This window comes from Capricornis sumatraensis, chromosome 9, assembly GCF_032405125.1.
Source record: "Capricornis sumatraensis isolate serow.1 chromosome 9, serow.2, whole genome shotgun sequence".
In the NCBI taxonomy this organism is placed as follows: Eukaryota; Metazoa; Chordata; class Mammalia; order Artiodactyla; family Bovidae; genus Capricornis; species Capricornis sumatraensis.
The window spans coordinates 97,310,324-97,329,441 of record NC_091077.1 but is presented as its reverse complement, the minus strand read 5'-3'; the positions used below and the strand labels follow the sequence as shown (position 1 = coordinate 97,329,441).

The 19,118-nt window shown below is 35.1% G+C and overlaps 1 protein-coding gene across 1 annotated transcript in view; it reads left to right on the top strand.

The window, feature by feature from the left end:
* Positions 1-19,118, top strand: part of CHD1 (chromodomain helicase DNA binding protein 1) — a 70,439-nt gene that overhangs the window by 34,323 nt on the left and 16,998 nt on the right. Inside the window, exons 15-28 of the mRNA XM_068981129.1 lie at positions 940-1,102; positions 1,961-2,113; positions 4,032-4,103; positions 4,897-5,046; positions 7,749-7,897; positions 8,275-8,371; positions 8,486-8,581; positions 10,053-10,229; positions 13,211-13,371; positions 14,642-14,683; positions 15,356-15,486; positions 16,606-16,744; positions 16,957-17,107; positions 18,387-18,509. Coding sequence (XP_068837230.1) covers positions 940-1,102; positions 1,961-2,113; positions 4,032-4,103; positions 4,897-5,046; positions 7,749-7,897; positions 8,275-8,371; positions 8,486-8,581; positions 10,053-10,229; positions 13,211-13,371; positions 14,642-14,683; positions 15,356-15,486; positions 16,606-16,744; positions 16,957-17,107; positions 18,387-18,509 — 1,804 coding nt within the window. The remainder of the gene's footprint in view (positions 1-939; positions 1,103-1,960; positions 2,114-4,031; positions 4,104-4,896; positions 5,047-7,748; positions 7,898-8,274; positions 8,372-8,485; positions 8,582-10,052; positions 10,230-13,210; positions 13,372-14,641; positions 14,684-15,355; positions 15,487-16,605; positions 16,745-16,956; positions 17,108-18,386; positions 18,510-19,118) is intronic.

Here is a 19,118-nt window from a genome sequence, read left to right as displayed (position 1 = left end):
GAACAAAATTTTAGGCCCCTCTGCTCTTTGAAAAATGTTAGTAAATCATATTTTGTATAATTTATGTATGTTGGATCTGTATGGTAACACTTAAAAGAATTAAAAAGAAGTATCCAGCCTAGTTTCTGTTTAGACATTTAGTTGCATAAAGCTCTGCTTCATGCATTTGAACTCTCAGAAACATATTTTATGATAAATGTATAATGCCATTCACTTAAAAAATACATTTACTACATAAATTTTACATTTTTCTTATGGAAAACTTCAGACCATATACAAAATAGGATAATATAATAAACTCCATCACTTACGCTTGGTCTTCAGCTCATAACCAGCTGCCTTCACTTCCCCTATCCTGTCGTTTTGAGACAAATCAGATAAAATTGTTTCAAGTTCCTTCGAAAACTAACCTTGTAAAAAGGAAGAAAATAAAAGATGTTAGACAAGGTAAATCATGGTGAGAGGAAATGTTATGCATAATTTGCAGTAATAGCCACTTATGATTTATCTCTTAAGTTGCATGTGTATTGTGTAACTATTTTAGAGAAGGCAGTTTGGCTAAACCAGGTATCCTCATGAGATGTGAGGTATCTGCATTAGTTGTCCAGCATAGCAAAATTTGTTGGAAAGTTAACATAGATTATAAAGTTGACCATTTTAAAAATAAATTTTGGGGTAAAGGATTAATGCACTGTGCACTGTTAATTCACTATGTTATGCTAAGCCTTTACTGTGTATAGTTAATGGTTCAAAATAACTATGTGTTGTCATGGTCTTATGAATGAGGTTCATTTAATTTTGTGAACAGTTTAGTCCTTTGTCTTTGGAGTTGAACTTCATAATGGTGCAGTTTTACTTCGGTACTTAATTTTTTTAGTGATTTTAGAATTCATCCTGGTAATTCTGCTACATCATTTTCATAATCTTTTTTTTAAACAGGTGGATATTAACTAGGAATTACAAAGCCCTCAGCAAAGGTTCCAAGGGCAGTACCTCAGGCTTTTTGAATATTATGATGGAGCTAAAGAAATGTTGTAACCATTGCTACCTCATTAAACCACCAGATAATAATGAATTCTATAATAAACAGGAGGCCTTACAAGTAAGAATTTTAAAATTTTATTACTTCATGGTAAAGCAAAATTCTAAAAATGTTTATTTCAGCTTTAAGTGAAAATGCCACAGTGCTTTAATATATTGCTTAGATGTTCCTTTTGGTTAAAGGTGTATTTAAATAATGGTGCTGCTTATTTTTTAGTGTTTTTTATTTTAAAGTTATAATTTATCCATTTAGTCATTTTGATAATTTTTTTAAAAAGCTGATCTAACCATGGTCTGTCACACTTTTATCCAGCAAAATCCCGTTAGTGTATTTTTTGTGGTGAAAAAAATTTCACTAATAGTGATTGTGCTGAATTTGTGACATGGCAAATGGTAGTCTTAAGGGCATCTGCACCTTAGATCTTCCTCTTCCTATCACTTCTGGAAGACAAGTGAAGAGTGTGAAGAAGGCGCAGCTGTCATCCAGCTATAGTATTGCTTTGAAGTGCTGCCAGTGACATACAAATTAGAAGACATTTCTCAGTCTTTCAAAACCTTTGATTACTTAGTTGTTTCTTCTTTCAGTGTATTAGTTGTCACTTAGTTGTTTTAGCTAAGATTTTTTGGAGAAATGGTGTGATATCTAACAAAGAGAGTAAAACGGTGCTTTTTTTTTTTCTCTGGTCTCCAGAAAATGCAGCAAAACCTAGGTGCTAAATGGCAAGGAAAATTTAGCTTAAGTCGTCGAACTAATTGATCAAGGTTCTGAAAAATTTTGAAAACATAAACTATTTCAACATTATGAAAATTAAAAATTTTAATTTAAAATGAAAACACTGAAGTGTTGTGAGACATTTGTTTCATTCGATACAGTTCTTTTAACATGTTACAACAATTAAAATTTATTGTTTTCTTATAGCACTTAATCCGTAGTAGCGGAAAACTGATTCTTCTTGACAAACTGTTAATTCGCCTAAGAGAGCGAGGCAATAGAGTTCTTATTTTTTCTCAAATGGTGCGGATGTTAGATATACTTGCAGAATATTTGAAGTATCGTCAGTTCCCCTTTCAAGTAAGCATTTCATTTTGTCTTTTTTGTTGATTTAAATTTTGTCTAATCCCTGGGCATGTTTGAAATTCTTCTGTACATGAAGAGTAGATTTTATATAACCTGTAGTCTTTTTAAGAAAATAGATCTGTTCAAAAATTTTTGTCATTATTCCTTTTCTTTTTCTTCTTGAGTTTACATTTAACAGCAAAACAGTTTTTCTTTGTGTTTCTCTTTTATGTTCAAATTAAAGGGGCAGCCTTATGTATTAGGCTTTAGTCTGAGGAAGGATAGGAGAGAGCAGTACTTCTGGTGTTACCTGAACTGTTGCAGATTCTGAAGATTGTATGCTCATAGTTATTCTAGTGCATAGTTTGCTGAATAAAAATACATGACTTTAGAGAATATACCAAAGAGCAAAAAAGGCTTATATTCCATCTATTCAATATTTTGAAATTCACTCAATATAATTACAGCTAATAAGAATGTTTGAGCTTCCCTGGTGGCTCAGTGGTAAAGAATCCTCCTGTCAGTGCAGGAGATGCTGATTCAATCCCTGGGTTGGGAAGATCCCCTAGAGAAGGAGATGGCAAGTCACTTCAGTATTCTTGCCAGGGAAATCCATGGACAGAGGAACCTGGCAGGCTGCAGTCCATGGGGTCGCAAAGACTTGCACATGACGGACTAAACAACAGCAAATATGATGAATGTTTAATAGAGTCAGTCTTAGTAGTTTACATCTAATTTATTTAATCCTTAGAGCAATTTTATGAATAATACCTGAAACATAGCAGCTAGCATATGCAGCTAATAAATGATGTGTATTTAGTGCAGACAGTAAAGTAGAAGTAGAATTACAATGATGAACCTCATCACACATAATCCCTGCTCTGTTGGAGCTTACAGTCCCATGTGGGAGACAGACATTAAGCAGGTAATGAGAAATAAATGTAATGTTATGACTCTGGTAAGTGCTATGAAGAACAGATGTTGGGTGATATCAACATGATTGAGATACATCTAGTCATTTAGGGGGAAAAGTAAAAAGAATGAAAGGTTTTACTAGTTGTAATTTTTCATGAAAAACAAACTTGGTACTTTAAAAAAGCTTTTGATTTTGGACTTCTATTGCTTAGCTAATGTTTAGTAAACACTCAACATAGAATATGTCAGACACTGTGCAAAGTGTTTTACTCTGTTCTGTTGCTGTCTGAAGGAAGTAGTACTTCCTGTGTTCATTTACTGTGGAGGAAACTGACAAGGGAAAAAGGCAAATCACTTGCTCAAGGCACTGGTGAGCAGTAGAGATGCTCAGACGTGGGCTGTTCAGCTAGAGCCCGTGGGGCCCTGAATCAGTGATTCTCATTAAAACAGAGGGCTTTTGCTGAGTTCCTCTTACAGTTTCTGACTCAGTAAGTCTGAAATGGGTCTCAGTAATTTGCATTTCTAAGTTCTTAGGTGGCAGTGATGTGTGGGTCCATAACCACACTGGACTTGAATCAATCAGTGCTTTTTTTTTTTTTTTTTTTTTAAACTGTGGGCTCTAACCCATTAATGGATCTGAGGATCAGTTTAATGGGTTGTTCAAATATTGTACTAACTTTTTTTTAATGAAACATAATAAAATAATGAGGGTATTTCACAGTACACTGTGTCATGAAACTTGCTTTGAGTGTATACTGTGTACTCATTCACATGTAAAACATACTCTTATAGTGGGTCTCAGGTAAAATGACGGCCAGTGCTGTTATTTACTATTAGCAAAAGTAGTTCCGGTGGTTAGGAACACAGACTTTGGAGACAGATTGCTTAGGCATTGCTTTCCTACCTATAAGTACCTTCTGGTCTTATCAAAAGCAGTACTGCTTTTTCCTACTTGGTTTTAATTGCTTTTTAAAGTTTTGATTCTGTTACAATGTAGTATTTTAATGTTCTATTCCAGAGATTAGATGGATCAATCAAAGGGGAGCTGAGGAAACAAGCTCTAGATCATTTTAATGCTGAAGGATCAGAGGTATGAATGCTTTCAAAATTGTAAATAAATTGTTTCAGTCATTAGTTATAGTTTTTTAAGAAAAGTGTTATTGGTGGTAGCCAGTTTTGATTTACAAGTGAGGTTTTAAAATCCATATTATCTGTTAAATATGAGGAATTTTACCCTTTTGTATCAATACTATTTCAATATAGGACAGTTAATTTGCTTCTAAATAAACTAGCCCGTTTTGATTTAGAATTCTTTATGAATTGTTGTTTATTATTCCCATATATATTTATATTGGGGAGTCTTGTTTACTGGCTTTGCTAGATACATTTTGTTAGTAATTTTAAAACTATGTTTCACTTTTATTGGTAAAACACCTTTTAAAGAACTGTGTTAATCTACTGCAGTGCTGGGCCTTCCTTGTTCCATACGGGCTTTCTTCAATTGCAGGAAGCACGGGCTGCTCTGAGCAGCCCGCAGGCTTCTCCTTGCAGTGGTTTCTCTTGTGGAACTGGGGCTCTAGGTGCACAGGGTTCAGTAGCTGCAGCACAAGAGCTCAGGGGTTGTGGCTCACAGGCTCTCGAGCACCGGCTCAGTGGTTGCGGCACACAGGATTAGTGGTTCACGGCATGAGGGATCTTCCCTCTCCAGGGATCAAACCCATCTCTCCTGCATTGGCAGGTGGATTTTTTTTTTAACTACTGAGTCAACAGGGGAGCCTGGTAAAATACTTTTAAATTCAGAAATTCAGTTATAAAATTCTCACATTGATTATTCACAGTCACAGTTAAGAATTTAAAATTGTGCCTTTTATATTTCCTTATAGGATTTCTGCTTTTTGCTTTCCACAAGAGCTGGAGGTTTAGGAATTAACTTAGCTTCAGCTGACACTGTTGTTATATTTGATTCTGATTGGAATCCACAAAATGATCTTCAGGCACAGGCTAGAGCTCATCGAATTGGGCAAAAGAAACAGGTATTTTTTATCCTTCTTATTTTACTGTTTCAGAGTCTTTTTTATCATCAGTATTTAGAATTTATTTTGGTTTATCCTTGTTGAAACATGCATATTGTTATTGAACAGAGTGCTGAGGAGCTTGAATTTATCAAAATCACCTGGAAATTGACAGAACTGAGAAAACTATGCCTGAATAGGATCATGTACTCTTTTTTAGATCATAATTCTGTTCACAGCTGTAGAATATAATGTGTTTCATTCAGTATATAAATATATATATTTAAAAATATCTTCATATACTTAACTATTGAAAGGGATTTTGCTTCGTACATCGTTCCTTTTTTGTTAGCCGTGTACCCATAGGACTCTCCTTGAAAAATAGCCATTCTCATAATTTTTGTATAACTCTCTGGAACAGTTGTAATAGCCCTTGAAAAAAACCATCTGTCATCTTTTTGATATCTTGATCCTTGTATTTTAATTACATTTACCTCCATCTGGGATAGTGCCTGAAACTTCTTCAAAGCAGGAGGTGATGAACAAGTAGCACAAAAAGGCTTAGTACATTTTATTTACTTTGTAAACATTCATATTTTCTACTGAGAAATAAATCCATAATATAAAACGAAAAAAATGTTTTACACAAATAATTCTCATAAAAGAGAGGGAAACTTGAAACAGGGATGACAACAAGCCAAGACAAATTATAGACTGTTAAAAACGAGAAACTGAAGAGACAGGATATTCTTACAGGTGAACTGGGCCTAATGTATTTGTGAAGAGACAACATTTCTGTGTTATGAATGAAATGGGGAAAAGTGATTAATTGCACTGGTAGATATCTCCTACGTTGAAATCCTCAACACATGGCTAGACAAAACATTCCACTTATTCTACTTAAAGACTTTGGCCACCACATCCTCTAATACAGGGTAGAAGAAAGAGGAAATATTAGGAAAAAAACCACTAAGACAAAATACTATAGAAAGCTGTGTGGTAGACCTCTGGGATGAATACCTGAATACAATCACAAAATAATGAAATCAACTTTCTTTTCATTGTGTTAAAATTCTTTTTTTAATGTAAGTATATGTGTGAAGTATGTTTCATTATTAATGAGATAGATTATTATTTCATTATTGATGATGTATAAGATTCCTATGGCTCATGTACTTGCTATTTTAATAGTTCAGTCGCTCAGTCATGTCTGACTCTTTGTGACCCCATGAATTGCAGCACACCAGGCCTCCCTGTCTATCACCAACTCCCAGAGTTCACTCAAATTCATGTCCATGAAGTCGGTGATGCCATCCAGCCATCTCATCCTTGGTCATCCCCTTTTCCTTTTCCTCCTGCCCCCAATCCCTCCCAGCATCAGAGTCTTCCAGTGAGTCAACTCTTTGCATGAGGTGGCCAAAGTCCTGGAGTTTCAGCTTCAGCATCAGTCCTTCCAATGAACACCCAGGGCTGATTTCCCTTGGACTGGTTGGATCTCCTTGCAGTCCAAGGGACTCTCCAACACCACAGTTGAAAAGCATCAATTCTTTGGTGCTCAGCTTTCTTCACAGTCCCAACTCTCACAACCATACATGACCACTAGAAAAACCATAGACTTGACTAGATGGACCTTTGTTGGCAAAGTAGTGTCTCTGCTTTTCAATATGCTATCTAGGTCGGTCATAACTTTCCTTCCAAGGAATAAGCATCTTTTCATGGCTGCAGTCACCATCTGCAGTTGATTTTGGAGCCCCAAAAAATAAAGTCTGACACTTTCCACTGTTTGCCCATCTATTTCCCATGAAGTGATGGGACCAGATGCCATGATCTTAGTTTTCTGAGTGTTGAACTTTAAGCCAACTTTTTCACTCTCCTCTTTTACTTTCATCAGGAGGCTTTTTAGTTCCTCTTCACTTTCTGCCATAAGGGTGGTGTCATCTGCATATCTGAGGTTATTGATATTTCTCCCGGCAATCTTGATTCCAGCTTGTGCTTACTCCAGCCCAGCGTTTCTCAGGATGTACTCTGCATAGAAGTTAAATAAGCAGGGTGGCAATACCTTTTCCTATTTGGAACTATTTAGACTCAGGATAATTTAAAACAGTTTTAAAAAGTCATTTGGAAGGCTTAAAGGGCACAGGATAATTTGTCATTGTGCCAAAATGTCCAGTTTAATGAAGAATGCCTGATATTCCAGGTCCCAGTGCTCTACATGCTGGTGAGCCCAATCACTGTGAAAACTAACAGTGGTCCCTGAATGGGGGTATTGTGTGATACAGAACCACTGACTTTGAGAAGCAGGGCAAAATCACCACACATTGAGTTTTGTCTTTTGCAAAGCTTTTTTTTGTTGTTAATGGCAGAGCTTCATCATTAACTTAAAAAATAATTTGTGGGGTTTTAGATTGTATGGAACGATGAAACAATCAAAATTAAAGGAACAGGTATAAGCTTGTCACAAGTTTACCAACCACCCCCTTTCCCAGCTGAAATATAATTTAAAAAATTACTGTCATTCCTTTAAAAAAAGAAAAAGCAAACTGACCAAAGTGTAAGGAAGGACATAGTCTCAAATAATCTCTAAATTGAGGAAGCTTTTTTGCTTTTGACCAGTGAAAATTTCACGTTGGATGAATTTCAGGCTGTAACCAGTATTTGGGCATTTAACATTAGCAGAATGAATCATTACTGTGCTTTAAATTCCATTGTGTGTATCTTAACAGGTGAATATTTATCGTCTGGTTACAAAGGGATCAGTTGAAGAGGATATTCTTGAAAGGGCCAAAAAGAAGATGGTTTTAGATCATCTTGTGATTCAAAGAATGGACACAACTGGGAAGACAGTACTACACACAGGTTCTGCCCCTTCAAGGTAGTTACTTTTCTCTAAAAAAAAAAGTTGTTACATAATCATACTATGTTCATTTTTCCAAAATGTTACCTAGTGTAAGCAGGCCACTGAAGCACTGTATTTAGTGTTGTTGTTTTATGTTTCAAAGCACTGAGCTAATTCCTGGTCAGTGGCATACATTCAGTGAGTGCATGGTTTTGCCATTCTAATTTAGTAATCTTGGGGGAAAGCCCTAGGCTTCGAGTTCTTTAGTATGTATACTAGTAATCTTTCACTTTTCTAACTGTGTCATATTAACTGTTATAAAGGTGACTATGCCAATAATTCATTAAAGTGCTATGTAAATGTTAAATTTGTGACTGTTAGTATTAAGTAATTTTTGTTTTTTCTAATTTTAGTTCTACTCCTTTCAATAAAGAAGAGTTATCAGCCATTTTAAAGTTTGGTGCTGAGGAACTTTTTAAGGAGCCTGAAGGAGAAGAACAAGAGCCCCAGGTTAAAAAAAAAAAAGCTTGTCTCAAAATGTGTCATTTTTAAAACTATAAATATAAAATGTATATATCTTAAAACATAATAAAGCATATTTAAAGTAAAGATTTCTTTTTCTAGGAAATGGATATAGATGAAATCTTGAAGAGGGCTGAAACTCATGAAAATGAAGCAGGACCTTTAACTGTAGGAGATGAATTACTTTCTCAGTTCAAGGTAGATTTTCTTTTTGAATTTTTCTTCATAATTATATAAATGGAGAAGGTGGGATTTGTCTTTTGTCATTTAGTATTTTATTCATCTTTTTTTAGGCAGGATCAGCAGGGTAATCTTAAAAAATGCTAAAAACATCTTTGTCTTAAAATTTGCAATGATGTATAAAAATTTTTCTTTCTTCTTCTGACAAACCAGCAGTGAGTGACATGATTTGAAAGGTACCAAATCATTTTCATAACTGAAGAGTTTTAGCTGATTTTTATTGCAGCAGTTTTTGACATTAGATTAATTTAAATATTATCCCAACTAAGAAAACGCAAGTAAATCAGACAGAGTAAGCAGTAATACTGATAGATACCCCTGGGTTAGGTGGTTTAGTTGCTAACTCATATCTGACTGTTGGCAACCGCATGGACTATAGCCTGGCAGGCTCCTCTGTCTATGGATTATACTGGCAAGACGACTAGAGTGTGTATTCATTCCATTCCGTTCATCAGGAGATCTTCCCAACCCCAGGATTGAATGTGGGTCTCCTGCATTGCAGGCAGCTTCTTTACCAACTGAGTCACCAGTGAAGCCCACACCAGGTTAGGTGCAGCCTAAAAGATTGCAGGGAGCCCTAAAGCAACATAAGTCAACCAGCCCCAGAGTAAGGTGTGTGCCAGTTGTTTAGCGTAAAAAAAGCAGATTTCTCTGCATCCTAGCCATTTTCCACAAGCTGAGGTTTTTAAGGATCAATTTAATGTCATTCCTTCATTCAGCAAATACTTACTGAGTACCTGCAATGTGCCACACACACAGAGCATAGTTTTCTTGTCTTTCCAATTACCTGTAAGCTTTAATGTCCCAGTATTGGCAGTTAACCTTAAAGAGTGCTTTCTGTATATCAAACTCTGCACACTTCTTTAAATGTATTGTTATTTAATCCTCACAAAAGTTAGTATGCTGTTACTAGCTTTTCTTTTTTAGAAATGAAGAAACTACCGCTTAGGGAACCTAAATAAATTTATCTATGGTCTCTGAGCTCCTTGTGTCTTGTCATCAACTCTTCAAGTACTTTATTAATCATAAAAATAAGAATATTGGGTTGTTTTACAACACTTTGTGTTTAATGGACTGGTGTGGTAATTACTACGGAAGGTGATTTAGTGTGATACTCTATAAATTTGTTGTTACTCTGTTAACTTCCTCTGGTTCACTTATAGTAATAATTTTGTTGATCAGCAGAGCAAAAGAGAATCATTCCTGGAAGATAATTCTTAGAAGTCATATGGTTTGATCTACTTTGACCTCATAAAGAAATAAACTTAGCTTAGCAATCATATTTGGTTTAACCCATAGTCATATTCATTATCCTAGGGCTATTTGTTATTCTTATTCTGATATGTTTTGTCCTTCCTGCTAAGAAAGAAAAAATGTAAGGATGAATAGTTCTTTAATTTTATTCTGCTAAAATTCTGGAATTTATCAGGTTGCCAACTTTTCAAATATGGATGAGGATGATATTGAGTTGGAGCCTGAAAGAAATTCAAAGAACTGGGAAGAAATCATTCCTGAAGATCAAAGACGACGATTAGAAGAAGAGGAAAGACAAAAGGAACTTGAAGAAATTTATATGCTCCCCAGAATGAGAAACTGTGCAAAACAGGTGACTTTTTAATTTAAAAGCTGTTTCTGTATTATAAAGAGTATTTACTCTTGGACTATCTTTTTAATGAGAAATATTGGTGCTTTTATTGTAATGACTTCATCGGATTTAGTAATGCTTGTCTCATAAAATTAGTTGGAAAGTATTCGATCTTAACTATAACCTAAATTTTATAAATATACAAATATCAATATATTTTTCGAATGAATGTGGTTGATTGTTTCTAGAAATTTGTTCATTTTATCCAAATTGTTGAGTTTATGAGCATAAAGTTATTCATAATAATACCCCCTTACTATCCATTTAGTGTTTATAGGGTATTTAGTGATTTCCCTTTTTTTCGTTCTGTTAATGAAATTAAAAGACACTTACTCCTTGGAAGAAAAGTTATGAGCAACCTAGACAGCATATTAAAAAGCAGAGACATTACTTTGCCAACAAAGGTCTGTCTAGTCAAGGCTATGGTTTTTCCAGTAATCATGTATGGATGTGAGAGTTGGGCTGTGAAGAAACCTGAGTGCTGAAGAATTGATGGTTTTGAACTGTGGTGTTGGAGAAGACTCTTGAAAGTCCCTTGGACTGCAAGGAGATCCAACCAGTCCATCCTAAAGAAGATTAGTTCTGAGTGTTCATTGGAAGGACTGATGTTGAAGCTGAAACTCCAGTACTTTGGCCACCTGATGCAAAGAGCTAACTCATTTGAAAAGACTCCAGTGCTGGGAAAGATTGAAGGCGGGAGGAGAAGGGGATGACAGAGGATGAGATGGCTGGATGGCATCACCGACTCAATGGGCATGAGTTTGAGTGAACTCCAGGAGTTGGTGATGGACAGGGAGGCCTGGTGTGCTGTGGTCCATGTGTTGCAAAGAGTCGGACACAACTGAGCAAATGAACTGAACTGATTGGCATTTTTTTCTTGATCATTCTAGCTAAAGGTTAATTTTATTCATCTTTCCAAAGAGCCACCTTTTGGTTTTATTTTTTATTTTTCTGTTTTAAGTTCATTGATTTCTGTGTTTGTTTTTTTTCCTTTCTTCCTTCTTTTGCTCTCCTTTTAAGTGTCTAAAGATAAAAGCTTAGATCATTAAGACTTTGCTTTTCTAATAGCTTTTTTTTTTAAGGTCCTGCTTTTTCTGTACCTCGTGAGTTTATGTATATATTTATGGCTCCGCTGGGTCTTTGTTGCTGCTCGGGCTTCTTTTCCCCCTTTGTTGCAGTGCACGGGCTTCTCATTGTGGTGGCTTCTCTTGTTGTGGACCACAGGCTCTAGGGTGCTTGGGCTTCAGGAGTTGTGCCACTTGGCCCATTGCACGTGAACTCTTCTTGGACCAGGAATTGAACCTGTGCCCCCTGCATTGGTAGACATAAACTCTGGAGCACCAAAAGTCCCAACATTAGCATTTGATGCTGCAAACTTCCGTTGACCACTGCCTTTTCTGAATTTCCTAAATTTTGAATTTGTTGTGATCTCATTTTCATTTATTTCAAAGTACTTTCTAATATCTTTTGTGACTTCCTCTGTAACCCATAGGTTTTTTAAGAAGTGTGCTGTTTAGATATTTGGGGGATTTTTCCAGGTATCTTCATTGTTGATTTCTAGTTTAATTCTGTTATTGTCAGAGAACATACCCTGTATGATATGAATTTTTAGAAATTTGTTGGTGTTTGTTTTATGGCTCAAATGAACAGAATGTTAGATTTTTAAATAATGGTAGCAGTGCCATGCCAAGCTATATTGGGTCCTGTGGCAAGAGGAAAATCTTTAGAGTCTTTGCATTAGCTTCCGATTTTTTAGAATACTGTTGTATTTCAAGATTATGTCTTGATTGTTGAATTTTTTGTTATCTCCTTAAATTTTGAGTCTGAGGCAAATGAACACACCCCAGACTGTGCCCTGCCAGGTTTGGTTTTTCTTTTCCTACAAGCATATTAGGTCTTGTGTGTCCTCAGGTCTGTAGGTGAGAAAGATCTGGCCAGGCTTCCTGACTGTCCCCTCAAAGGTGACTGTCTTTCTCCAGGCCTTCACCATGAAGGAAAGTTTTCTCTAATCTCCAGCCCCATTTCCAGTCTTTCTCTCGAGCACCTGGTGTAAGTTGGTGGAGGTTTGTGAAGTGCCTGCGAGTGGGTGGGTGCAGGTTCTCCCTGTGTCTTTTGTCCCCAGGAATCCTCTCTTCTCATGGCAGCTCAGTCGTTAGCAAATGTTAGCTGACTTTTCTCTTATCTTCTTGTATGGTACTTGATGTCTACCATTCATCCTCTTCACAAGTAAGCCAGTGTTCGAGTTCCACCTCTTATAATCTGTATTTCCTTACTTTTATCCTATTAGATTGCCTTGTGATTTGATGTGTGTAATAGAAGTTAATGTTTTGTAGATTAGATTTTTTTACTTTTATGATAAAAATGACTTTATTGGCAAGTGTTCCTTTTCATTTCTGCTATCAGGAAAAATATCTAGGAATGATATTGCTGGGTTAGCAGAATGATCATTTTTAAGACATTTGGTGCAGTATCAAATTGCTCTCTGTTGTATAAATACCCATCAGAGGTGTTTGACTATCTGGTTTTCATTACCAGTACCAGTATTGGCTAGTATTAGTTAGTTAGTATTGGTCAAGTTGATGGAGTAACTTTAATTACACTGCATTGTTACTTTAATTCAAGTTGTTAAAAATATACCAGGAAGTTGTATAATTCTGTTTGTTATATGATTAATCACTGTTAATAACCTTTCACATATTTTTACAAAAGGACGGTGGATATTTTCCTGCTGGTTTACAAGAATATTTTAAGCATTAAGACTATTAATATAACTCTTTGACGTTAACCTGCTGTATTTTTTGGAGTTTTTTGCTTTTTAATTTTGTTTATAGACTATTTTTTATATGTACATGTTAATTTTGTCAATCATAATGCTTTCATCGCTCTTAAAACAGAAGCTTGCTTTACCTAAACGTGGGCAAAATTTTGTTTTCAAATTCCAGATTAGTTTCAATGGAAGTGAAGGGAGGCGCAGTAGAAGTAGGAGATACTCTGGATCTGATAGTGATTCAATATCAGAAAGAAAAAGGCCAAAGAAACGTGGAAGACCACGAACTATCCCTCGGGAAAATATTAAAGGATTTAGTGATGCAGAAATTCGGCGGTAAGATGACATAAGACCATTTTTACTTCAGTTTGGTTTTAGTAGGGGGTGAAATTAAAACAGAAATTCCACAAAATACAGAGTTTTAGAAGAGGCAAATATAATTGTGTGGGGATTGGGTGGTTCTGATTTTGGTTGGTCTTTATGAGTAAAAGATGAGTTTGGCATCTACGCTGTGTTATTATTACTCTGTTTGGACTGCTAAATTATTTTGGTTTTATTAATGTGGTTCAGAATAGTGGTCCTTTTGAGTGATGAATGTGTACTTCAATACATTATTTATTAAAAATTCTCACTGTATATGACTCCCAACATTACTCTTTATGTGGGAGTAATTTAGTTCCATATTTTTTTAATTTTTTTACGGTGGGGTGATTGGTTTTTTGAAAATAACCATGTTAAAAGTGTTTGATATGTCCAAATAGGAACTGAGGTAAGATTGGCCTTACAGATAAATTGTAGTTTTCTTTCAAAATATATTTATTTATATATATATATATATATACACACACACAGGGATGGGATAACAGCTTATTTTGTTTACTATGTAATATTTTTGTGTATGAAATTTGTGAAAGGTTGTTCATTATTGTATTTTCAGAGTTTGTTGTTTCTTTCAAACTATTGTTAACTTATTTCTTTTAAATCATAGACCTGTCTGATAAAGTTCTTCCTCATTTTTTTTCTACCAGAAAACTAAATATATTGTTAGATTTTATTTAGGGTACTTTTATGGCCACCTGATTTGCTGGACTTTCTGTCTTTAGTTGAAGAGACAATGCAGCTTCTACTTTTCCTGGATATTTTCCCTCATCCATCAACCACTTGGGTAGCTTTGTTCCTAAGTAATACTTATTTTTCCATTGTTGGTATAATGCCATATATCTGATTTAAAACTATATTCAGTAAATTTTTATCAACACTTGAAATGTGAGGTGGTGTAATATGATTGAGAATTCTGGAGACACTTCCTCTAATAGCCTTGAACCTTTTTTGTCTTGTGAAAATAATAAAGTAATTTCTAAAATAAAATTTAGCTTCTATTGTTTTATTTATATTGGTTTCTAAATATCATCCTGGGTATTAAAATATGTCTTATGTTTATTGATATCTAACCTTTTAACATTTTGATTCTAGCATAGCTTATTCATTTTTGTTAGTAATAGTGCCTTGAATTATTGATAATATTTACACTAACAAGTATTATTTGTGTATATCTATTTTGTAACAAATAGTGAAGCCCACATTTAAACCAATTATTTTCTGTTAGGTTTATCAAGAGTTACAAGAAATTTGGTGGCCCTCTGGAAAGGTAAGTACATTTGTCATTCTAAATAGAATTACAGAATGTGTCACTTGCTGTCAGTTTTATTTATACTATTCTTAAATTTCCTGCAACAGGTTTTTACAAAATTAGCCTGTAGAAAGCAAATTTCAAATAGATTTTTTAAAGTGTTTTAGTACTATCCTTGATTCTTTCTAGTATCTAAAATTTTATCTACAAATGTTTTCTATAAAATACATGGATTATAAAACATTTGCATTTTTATAATTGTACTTTTCAAATGCTTTTTCTTACCTTTTCCTTACAATCTTATAAAAATAGCAGATTCATCCATAGAGAGGCTAAGTTGTAGCCTCTGACTTCAGAGACCAGATTTATCAGTTATTCTCTAACTGCTGTAACTACTATCTCAAGTATAGAGTGGAAGAGACTCAAATTGGTTGAATTCTATTTTTCTTCCCCAAACTCCACCTTAAAATAGGGATATTTTCTATTTTATTTTGGGAGGATCTGTATGAGGTTACAATGGAATACTTACATAACTATTTTAGATGAAAAAAATGTTTTGAACATTTACCATTATTTGTATTATCTGCTTAGTGTCTAGTAATAAAAAAATTATAGAACTTTACTTTTATGTATGTTAAATGGCTTCATTTTTTTCTGCATTTACCTGAAAATTGTATTATTTTATTACAGATTAGATGCAATTGCTCGAGATGCTGAATTAGTTGATAAGTCAGAGACAGACCTCAGACGACTAGGAGAATTGGTACATAATGGTTGCATTAAAGCTTTAAAGGACAACTCTTCAGGAACAGAACGAACAGGTGATATTAAAATGAAAGTGATTTAGAGAAAGAGAAATGGAATTGTTGAAATCTGCTTTTATTGAGCTTGGTTGATAGTATGTCTTAAGTTACCTATATATTAGTCTTAAAAGATGCTTTATTAAACAAAGTAAGGCCATTTCCGGTTAATAGAAAATGGGGAACAGAACTGTATTATTGAAGGCAATAGAAACTATCTGCCTGGTATATTTTCTTGATGGGAGGTAACATCAGAAATCGTTAGTTCTACTATATTTTTAGTATATATGCAAAGTCACTTCAGTTGTTTCCGACTCTTTGCAACGCTGTGGACTGTAGCCCGCCAGGCTTCTCTGTCCATGGGATTCTGCAGGCAATACTGGAGTGGGTTGCCATGCCCTCCTCAGGGGATCTTCTTGACCCAGAAGTCAAACTGATGTCTCTTATGTCTCCTGCATTGGCAGGTGGATTCTTTACTGTATTTTTACTATAGTATAGATGAGATATTATAAGTATACACATGTGATACTGGTTTTAACATAGTTACTTCATTATGCTTTGTAATTCATCTTTGTAAATAAAAATAATTAGATTCAATAATTAGATGTACTGAAAAAAAATCATACTGGAACTCTTATTTAGAATGACTGACATATTAATCCCAGGTGGTGCAGTGGTAAAGAACCCGCCTGCCAATGCAGAAGACTGAGGAGGTGCAGGTTTGATTCCTGGGTCAGAAAGATCCACTGGAAGAGGAAGTGGCAACCCACTCCAGTGTTCTTGCCTGAAAAATCTCATGCACAAAGGAGCCTGCCGGGCTACAGTCCATGGAGGCTACAGTCCAAGAGTTGGGCATGACTGATCAACTGAGCACAGCACAGTACATGTGTTTGCTGTAGTACATGAAATGCTTTTTGTGAATCCTCTTGTGCTATATTATAATCACTAGTATTTAGTGAAACGACTTGGAGGGAAATTTAAGGTTTGCCAGCAAGCATCTCCTCTTAATGCAAATGAGTAATACTAAAAAATATAGGTAAATAAATACTACTACTTTTTTATATAAGTAATAACATACGTTGCTTTGTATTTTGTAGAATTATATATTTTATACTTTTTAATATTCTTTTCCAAATATAGGTGGTAGACTTGGAAAAGTAAAGGGCCCAACATTCCGAATATCAGGTGTACAGGTGAATGCCAAGCTGGTCATCTCCCATGAAGAAGAATTAATACCGCTGCACAAATCCATTCCTTCAGATCCAGAAGAAAGAAAGCAGTGAGTTATTTTTTTCTGTTGTAAAATACTTGTTACTCAATAATTTGGACATGAGTGTATGTTAGAAGTGGTTTTTATTTTATGGCCAGTTTGAATGAAATGTTTTTAAAAATAAAGCACAGTATTTTGAAGTTCTAATGATCAAACATGGTTTTCAAAATTTTTAATGAGGCAATTATAAACTTGACAGTGTTTGTTAACTTTAATGATAGGTATATCATCCCATGCCACACGAAGGCAGCTCATTTTGATATAGACTGGGGCAAAGAAGATGATTCCAATTTGTTAATTGGTATCTACGAATATGGATATGGAAGCTGGGAAATGATTAAAATGGATCCTGACCTCAGTCTGACACACAAGGTACTGCAGTACTTGATTCTGTTGACCATTCTTGTTAAATTGAATTTTTGCTTTTAAATTTTGTTAGAAATAAAGTCAACTCAGGGTCAGGAAAGTTAGCTTTGTGATCTTGGCTTCTTTGGAATCTGGTTTTCATGAAAGGATTAAATTTAAATGATGTCTAGATTCTGCTTTACCTCTGAAATTTCTTTTCTGTTATCTTCACAGTATCAGCTTAAAAAGTAAGCCTCTCATTTAATCATTAGCCATCTATATTAATCAAGAGCAGAAAAGGATTGTTTTGTGAGTGTGTGTGTGTGTGTATTTAAATACCAGTGTTTAGGATTTTTGGTGATTTGATGCTACCACACTTGTTATGGGCTTCCCTGGTAGCTCAGCTAGTAAAGAATCCAACCGGAGGAGACTCCAGTTCAATTCTTCAGTTGGGAAGTTCCCCTAGAAGAGATACTCTACAAACTCCAATATTCTTGGGCTTTCTTGGTGGCTCAGGTGGTAAAGAATCTGCCTGCAATACGGGAGACCCGGGTTCAATCCCTGGGTTGGGAAGATCCCTGGAGGAGGGCATGGTAACCCACTCTAGTATTCTCGCCTGGAGAATCCCCATGGACAGAGGAGCCTGGCGGGCTACAGTCCATGGGGTCACAAAGAGTCGGACACGACTCAGCACAGCACAGCACACGCTCATTAGAATCCTTTCTTTGCCTGGAAACACTGGAGGCTTGCCCAATTCTTATAGTTTATCTTTTTATATTTTACTTCTTCATGGACAAGTGGGAACCTTCAGCTATTTGTCATTTGCTACTATGAAGCAAAATTAGTTTATATTTTCATTGTAAAAGGTTTCTCACAGTGCCTGCTTTGGATCCTCTTCTAGATGGACAATACTTTATATTCTAGGGATTTTTGTATACTTCATAGTTAAATACACTGTTTAGAAGGAAGGAAATCTAAATACTATGATTTTAATGACACTGACTGCTAATATACCAGTATGTATTTGAAAGAAATTTCTAACCTCATACTGTGTAGTCTCTTTATGAATAGAGGGATAGTTTTCTTGTGTATTTGGAATTCATTTCCAGAGAAAGAAATCTTTGTGGCATAGGTATAAAAAATGTATTTTGCATTCAATTTTGTTTATTCTTTTAAGAAGATTTGTAACTTGCCAGGACATTATACATGTTTTTTTGTTTGTTTGTTTTGAGAAGGCATTTTTAAGTGATTATTATTTCTCATGTTATTTATTAAAGACAGGATGAAAAAATTAATTGCTTTTCAGATTCTTCCAGATGATCCTGATAAAAAACCACAAGCAAAACAATTACAGACACGTGCGGACTACCTCATCAAATTACTTAGTAGAGATCTTGCAAAAAAAGAAGCTCAGAGGCTTTCTGGTGCAGTAAGTTAAAATATGATGCTTAAGAGCACTTTACTTTTGGATAAGATAAACCTAGTTTACCCCATCACCCTGTGGTTAACATGGACTCATCAGTGTGTTCATCTGTAATTTAGTAGCTTTGTTTGAATATGGTGGTATTTTGCCTTAACTATCTCAGCATTCATGTTCAAACTCTAGTAAGTCATGTCTTTCAGAAGAAGAAGCTCTTTTCCTAGTATTTAGTATGGGAGCAACTTTTGGAGTGAAATGGGGTGTTTTTTGAGAGGTCAAGCCTCCATTACTGGAGACAGGGCAGTAATTGGATTTGGAGACATTGGGCAGCGTAAGGAATAGGAAGTATTGAAGATCACCAAGCTTATTTATTGATTGTGTTCCACAAAAGAAGGAAAAAGGCAGTAAAAGAGAGGTGATTGGAAACTAAAGCAACCTTTGAAAGTTTACCTGTGACCACAGTGTCAATAACTACCTCTGTACTATTTAAAATAATTTCTAATGCTATCTCTGGTGGCATTTTTTCTGAAGATAATAATCTAGGATTGTGAACAGCCCTCCTACTTCTCTCTACTTTTTTTTTTTTTAAGGAATAGTTACAGTTGGTTAGAATTTATT